General features: G+C 40.1%; 1 protein-coding gene across 1 annotated transcript in view; it reads right to left on the reverse strand.

Annotated features, from left to right (window-relative positions):
- The window catches only part of LOC138020336 (potassium channel subfamily K member 9-like), a 10,685-nt gene extending 4,348 nt beyond the window's left edge, over positions 1-6,337 (reverse strand). Inside the window, exons 1-2 of the mRNA XM_068867341.1 lie at positions 5,622-6,337; positions 3,205-4,169 (exon numbers count right to left, since the gene is read on the reverse strand). Of these exons, the coding sequence (XP_068723442.1) occupies positions 3,205-4,169; positions 5,622-5,943 (1,287 nt within the window). The 5' untranslated portion in view covers positions 5,944-6,337. The remainder of the gene's footprint in view (positions 1-3,204; positions 4,170-5,621) is intronic.
- Between the last annotated feature and the right edge of the window lie 1,163 nt (positions 6,338-7,500).

Consider the following 7,500-nt stretch of genomic DNA (forward strand, 5'->3'; position numbering starts at 1 on the left):
GTGTTTTGATAGAGTTCTTCTATAGTTTTGAACAGTTATTTTGACATTTTAGTTAATTCTATGACCATTCGATCAGTGCTGAAATTGCCTAACATTGCGTGACCTAGCCCCTTTAATTAGCCTTCTCTTTCTCTTTCAACATTGTTGGATATGCGCGTGCGCACCAACCGGTCTCTCAACACGTATCCCATTCTCGTCACCAGAGCCTCGGATCGACCCAAGGCTCTGGGAAACTCAATGTAGGAGAACATGCGTCTTAAGGTTCTTACAGCCAAAAATTGGCTATTTGAACCTTACGGCGCCTGCTCACTCCTCGTTCTAACATGAATGCACCAATCAGAGACGCTTTTGATTGTTTTTCGCGAAAACCAATGTGAAGACATTTTATTTCAGGGTCCCCAGAGCTCTTCTCTCCCTCAGTCGAGAGAAGAGCTCTGGGGTCGAGATTGCACGTATCCATGTCCATATCCATGGTAACAAGTCCGTATCCATAGTAACAACCACGGCTGCAAACTGAGACTGAATACCAGGCCTCTCGTGGAGCTTTGTTGAATCAAATGTTGATGAGGTGTTGAAACTGTTTGCCCACCGCAGCAGTCAACATCGTTCAACAAAATCGAATAGATGTTGAAGCAAATGTCAAAGCGGTTTACCCAAGCCTTTACTCTCGGGTGATGGACTCTTCGGAGTTTTACGTATTTTTTTTCTCGGCGCATTTCCTTGCCATTTTTTGATCCTGATAAGTCATGGAGTACTGGGGCAACCAAAGATGTCCTTTGTCAAACATTCACACCGTTAACGCTTATTTCATTCCTGGAAACTTTGTACATGATTTGCGTGCCGAAGAACAGAAGCAAATTATCATGTAACCCTCCTCGTGCCCGTTTAACTCGTGCACGCGTGAACCACATTGAACGAATTAGATGTCCCTATTGCGTGTGTTGCACTGTAAACAACTTGAGATAATTCTCTACAGTTCGAGCCATAAGGCCCATTTAAACGGTGTCAACATTTGGTTCAACATGCATTCAACACTTTGTTGAACCAAAGTTGAGTGCGTTAATCTCAACCGGTTGTCCAACATTGTTGAAAGCATAAAAAATGTTGAAAGCTTGTTGAAGGCATGTTGAATCAACGTTTAAATCGGTTTAAACTTTCATTCAACATCGATTCAACTTTTCCTTTGTTCTCGAAAATGTTGAATGGTTTTGAAGCCGTCTAACCACTCTGTTCAACAATTGTAGAACACACGCATGCTCACATCAGGCCACAAAAATTAACATGGCGTAGTTTATCTGGACGAGAGAGACTGTTTCTACTTCTTAAATCCTCGCAATCAAATTTCGCGAAAGGGTGGGTTCTTTTATTGGCGCAATGTTGGAACCGTTTTAATAATAATAATAATAATAATAATAATAATAATAATAATAATAATAATAATAATAATAACGGTGATGATAATGACAATAATAACTTACCCCTTAATTTATCTCAGTCAAATTATAAAAAGGGCGTTTTGCATGCGAACAAAGAATATTCATCTGATCACTCTGTCGATGTCGACAATTCTGCGATCATATATGGCAAGACACAAACGTAATGGGCCACTTTCGAAAACACCATAACACTCTTTGTTTTTACCCCAAAATTTTGCAGAAGTATTGTTTTTGTTTCCTCTCGGGACTATTGTAAGTCCCAAGAGAAACTGGAAACAATGCTTAAGCCTGGTTTGCATATGATCTGCAACGGTCTGCGACAGGTTGCCGATAGGTATGGAAATATGAGTCCCCGGCGTCTGCGGCGATCTGCGGCATACGGTCTGGATGATCGGAAAAGTTGAATCTAGTTCTACCGAGTTCCCGACCATTACGATGCTTCCGACTAAGACAACTTTTAATGGAAACGTGTGTCTGAGATGATCTATGTCCTATCGGCGACTCAATATTGCTCGCCTTCAAACACCTGTCATGTCTTGTCCAATCAGACTTAAGGAAAGTGCGCGCCTTTTTCTCCTCGCTTCGGAGAAGATTAGCGGTACGCTTGTCTGCGATCGCTTCAGATTAAACGGGAAACACTTGTCTGCGGTGTTTACGATCGTCTGCGATAAGACAGACGCAGACAGCTTCCGGTCGTGTAGCAGATACCGTTGCAGATCATAAAGGAAACCAGGCTTTACGCTAAAATTTGAAGGATTATGGTCTTATCGAAAATGCCCGATGATATGAGTGCTTCTTTTGTTTTAGGCAGCTCTGATAACAAGCTTGTTTTCCCAAGGGAAAAAGCACGTTGCTGGTTCTTTTAAATGGGCGATAGTGGTAACTAAAATGGTATTCAACTTAACTGATGATGCAAAGCCCTTTTATGGTAATTTTTTTCAACGTTTCAAACGTGAAAACAAACGAAGTTGCAGGTGCTCCCATTTTACCATGACAGGTTCCACACAGCCACCAATTCTTTAGCACAAAAAGGCTTTTTGATAATGGTCCTAAATTGGCGTTGAAACCCTAGTCTGTTTTTCCTTCCAAAAGTCATGATAACTTAACCACCATTCAGTTGTTTTGTTTACAACGTTAGAGATATGCGATTAGAATAAATGGCTCAATTTAAGCCGCTCAACCCTTTAAGCCTTGACACCGTCAAGTTAATAATAATACCGTCGCAAGTCATTAAAATAATTTGTGATAACGGATTTCAACCAGGATACAAGTATTTCTTGATATTTAAGCGGTATGATAAAGCGGTATGGTTCGCTTCTCAGTAAAAATGGCACGAAATCCTAACCAATAATTTTATTAAGTACAGGCCGGTTTACACGGTCCGATTTCTCGGCACGATTTATCAGCCCGACGGCGTTGGAGTGCAAAAATCTTGCCTGTATTTTGACAGGCGATGAACGACCTCTTCCTGGAAATGAAAATTGTTCCGATTCAAAAAATCTGTTGCAGTGCAACAGATTTTTTTAAGTCGGGCGGACACTCCGACAGAAACCGCGATGTCAATCAAAGGGTATGTGAGTGGGTAATGCGCATAAATACTGAAAAAATTAAAGCGTTCAAAATGGAGGATACTAAAAGGAAAACGAGAAGATCTTTTGAGGGAAAATTACACGTTTTAGACAATTTACAAAGTACGATTTATCGGCCCGGCAAAACCGGACGACAAATCGTACTGTGTAAGCCGGCCTTAAGTTGTTTGAATCCTTACCAGTTCATTTCTGCTTCCTGTGTTTTCTCTGAGTGTATTTCTCCGGTCATCACCATTATTCGGTGCAAGTTCCCTTTCAATTTCATCACTTTCTTCTGGTTCTCCTCGCACATCACCCTCAGATGCCACGGGTACAACTTTGTTATTAAACATTAGCTTTGGTTTGCTGGAGTTATTTGGCGACCCGCCTGGGCTTGCGTTGTTTGTACCATCACACAGTGTGTTGCTTTTGTTTAAGTGTAGAATAGGAGTAGGGCCTTGAAAATCCATATTATCTGCAGATTGGCTGCGATCGAGTTGACACCCAGGATCAAATCCCCTGGCATTTGAAGAAGAAATGGTTTTCGCTGGAATTCGTTGCCTCATTTCTTCGTTAGATGGACTCGGACCCATTTTGTAACCCAACTTTTTCATTGCTTTCGAATTCAGATTCCCAACTTGAATAGCTCGGAGCGATTCCAGGGGATCTGGCATACCTATGTTCTTTGTCTTCTCTTCGATTACTCCACTAATCGAAACTATAACGCCTGACATGACAGCCAATCCAACTACCATATAGATAAGATTAAGAAACTCCAGAATTATAGGAACAGCGTCATTTTTGTCATAGCTTTTCTTTACGCCACCAGGTACAAAATCTCCGAAGCCAATGGTGGAGAGTGTCACAAAACAAAAATAGACAGATTCAAGGTAATCCCAATTCTCCAAATCGCTAAATCCAATTGCTGGTATAACGATCATGATTGTTAGTAAAAAGAAGGCTATAATTGCAGTTTTTATCTCTAACTTCTCGGTCTCCCTGTTGTATACTTTTCTCTCGAACATTTTAATAGCAATGGAAATTTCCTCGGAGATCCGATTTCCAACTGATCGAAGGGTTAGTCCAGTGAGAGGTATGCCAAACAGAGCGTACAAGATACAAAATAATCGGCCCCAATATGAAGTCGGCACGATGTGTCCATAACCTGTTCAAAAAAAGATACTATAAACAAGGGCTTCACCAAAATAAACACATATTACGAGGTTGCACACAATTTTTTCATATTTCCAAAGTGTTGTCTTTTCTTCTGGATTGAAAGGTATGTTTCGTCTTGTTAATTTTGAAGCCGAAAACTCGCTCGTTTATCCTAGGCTATTTTGGCATGTGTTCTCGAAGACGTCTTGTCGTTCACATCAAGCACAAATAAATATTTGACGCAGAACGCGACATAGATATTAAATACGCTTCCACTGTAAAACCAACTAAGGTGCTTTTAATTTATTAGACATATAATTCGCATGCATTGAAATCGATTCGAATTCGTCGGCCAAATCGACAGTGACAAGAGCTAGTGTACTGGAGTTTCAAAGACGAGCGGTAGGTTTCCCGATATTGACCGGACCGGCGGGCTAAACATCGAACATGCCAGCTGATCATTATACATAAAGCGTAGGAGCTTAGAAATACTTAGCCTTCACATATCTTGTTTGTATAAACTATTTAAGTGCTTTGCTGAGCGAATTTTGCGGTAAAATTTTGCGGGGCGGGTCAAATTATAACATGGATGTCAAAAATATAAACCGCGTAACTCGTCGACTATTTCCTTGAAACGCAGCTTTTGGACGATTCAAAATCAACCAACTAAAAGCTCTTCCCATATTTTCCTGAATATCTGAAGTTCAGATGGTCAAGTAATATTCTTTCTGAGCTTTCTTAGTTTTCAGTTACTTCCGATAAAACTGGCTTGAGTAATACGTCTTGTCGGTGATAGCCTTTGCACACAATTAGGCGATTTAAAATAGGCTTGGTTAAGACAGAATTGAGCATTTTGAGCCTAGCTGCAGAGTCTAATACACTTTGGAATCCAGGTACTGGGAGAAAACAACATCTTGCGTTTTGGAGGCTTTAAGGTTTTCGTCCTATGTGAGCGTATTTATAATCGCGATTTGCGTGATTTCCAAACAGACCTTTCGTATGGCTATCGCAATTTAAGACTGGCTTTCTACAGCTATAATAAATTTTGATATTTTTTCGAGTCATATCTCTCCAAACAAGTTGCTTGATGCCCTCCGTTTGCCGCATTTACAGCCCAAAAATTTAAATATTAAACAATCAAGATACACAGCTGCTTGCACCCAAGTGTGGTAGCCAAAATCAAGCCACTATTGTTGTGTGATCGACGCTTTTCCCCTTAACTTGGGGAGAGTTCCATCGCTCGCAACAAAACAATGCTAAATGCAATTCGGTGACACAGTGCTTCATTAATCAGTGCCAAGATTTAGCTTGCAGAATAGCTTATAAACCGCTATACTTCTCTTGTTGCTAGGGCAGATTAGTACCCAAAGTCGTGTTATAATTCGAATATCAATGAAGTGACAAAATTTGAGCTTAACTTTAACCAAACAATCCTTTCTAGTGGAGTGCGATTCGAACTCACCAATGGTCGTAACTACATTTCCTGCGAAGACAAAAGCGTTCATAAAATGCCACTGCTCTATTTCAGGGTAGTCTGCCTCTTGCAAATCGAATCCCAGTTCAAGCGCTGTTTTGAGTTTCTCAAGAAACCATTTAATATCTTCGTCCGAAATATTGTACTTCTTCGTGAAGTTGTCTTTCACCTTTTTGAACTGGAGCTCTGCACGTTGTTTTTTTTCGTGTGGCAGCTCGATGGCATGAAAAATGGCTGCCCCAACAAGAAGGTAGACGAGAAAAAACACAATCCGTACAATCAACTTCTTTGTGTTCGGACTTAATGCCATAATTAAGCAGCAGCAGCAACATGAGAAATTTGACGAAAAGGACAAGGCGACATCATTTCAAAAAAACCATTCGGTGTTCAGTTTGCGACGTACGTACGGTTCTAAATTTCAAATGTTGGCTTCAAAAGCCAACGGCACGTGAAAACATTTCAATGTGAAGAAGTAGCGACATTCGATCACTCTTCTATTCCTATCAGTTGTTTGGTTGGTAGGCTTGACAATGTGGCTTGCAATTCACTACGTTACTACTTGGAACACCTGTTCATGAGAGCATGCGCATACCAAATCTCCCCAGTGTCACAACATTTTCCCTCATTAGACTTGCTTTGCTAGTTACAGCGTTTGCCAGTTTCAATGACCGAAGGGTTGCCATCGAACGTGCCCCTCGAAATTCACCACGTCATATTACAATTTTAGCCGTGCTTGTCATTTTTTGGGGGTTTGACGAGAAGTTGAAGGGGAAAATGCAGCTGAGGTCTTTTAACTTCTTGCCGCCTTAAGAATTTTGTTTACTAGTGTTGTCACTGACGTCACCTTTATTTTGCAGTGAATATTATATGGAACGTCATGTTTCTAAGTAAAATATCCCCTGTATATATTCTGCTACAGAAACCGTCCTCTATCGCAGTGGACTTTGCATAAAAACAATGAATCGAGCGCACAATTTGTTTTCCTTTGTCCAGTGAGGAAAAAAGGTAGCGGGAGATTATATCAGAAGTTTTCTGTCAATGCGAATATCCATTTTTCTTTAAAAACACTGTAAAAATGGAAAACCACAGTACATACTTTCCTAGAAATTGCTATCTCACTCCCTTTTAATAAATGTAAATAATTTGCGAAGCTTTTTTGATAGACGAAATTGAACATCGGCGTTATTAACGAGTCTCCAAGGCAAAACACTGACTGCACTGGCGATTTAAAGTTTAAATAATTAACAGTGAAGTCTCGGTTTGAAAGTGATATCAAAAGATGACACCCTCAGCAGGCGTGTTTATTTTTAAAGGAGCTTTGAGAAAAGTTTAATAAGATACAAAATGAAATTGTAGACTGACATTTAGCGGTTAAACGGCTCGAATCAAGTGGACTCAAAGGACTTTTTTTACATAATTCATGGCCAACATGTAGCGTCTACGGAAAAGATATGTTTGTGATGGAGGCTAGTTTGGACATGTTTCTTTGAATAGGTTAACGGTTGCTTTTATGTCAGCTGTCATCAGTTGACAATGTTAAAAGTTGAAAACACGATTTGCTGTGATTCTATTCATAAAAAATGGCAACAAAGAGAACGAATTGGACGTTGTACTGGGAAAATCTAGAAAATGACACAGGAAGGATTACAGAAACACCCAATTTTTTTAATAGGTCGTTGAATTGGCCCTTTGTCATGCGAGTTGCTATGGAAATTCAACGTAAACAGCGCTATTTCTTGATTAATAAATTGTGGCACGCATCGTGCCAACGTCTAACAAATTTGTCCTACCAGTTGCGGTGTATTTAAGATTGAAAATGATCTCATTCACGTCCTTTCAACAGCTATCAAGACGATCATAATTCTCC

This window comes from Montipora capricornis, chromosome 10 (genome assembly GCF_036669925.1).
Source record: "Montipora capricornis isolate CH-2021 chromosome 10, ASM3666992v2, whole genome shotgun sequence".
NCBI classification, from domain to species: Eukaryota; Metazoa; Cnidaria; class Anthozoa; order Scleractinia; family Acroporidae; genus Montipora; species Montipora capricornis.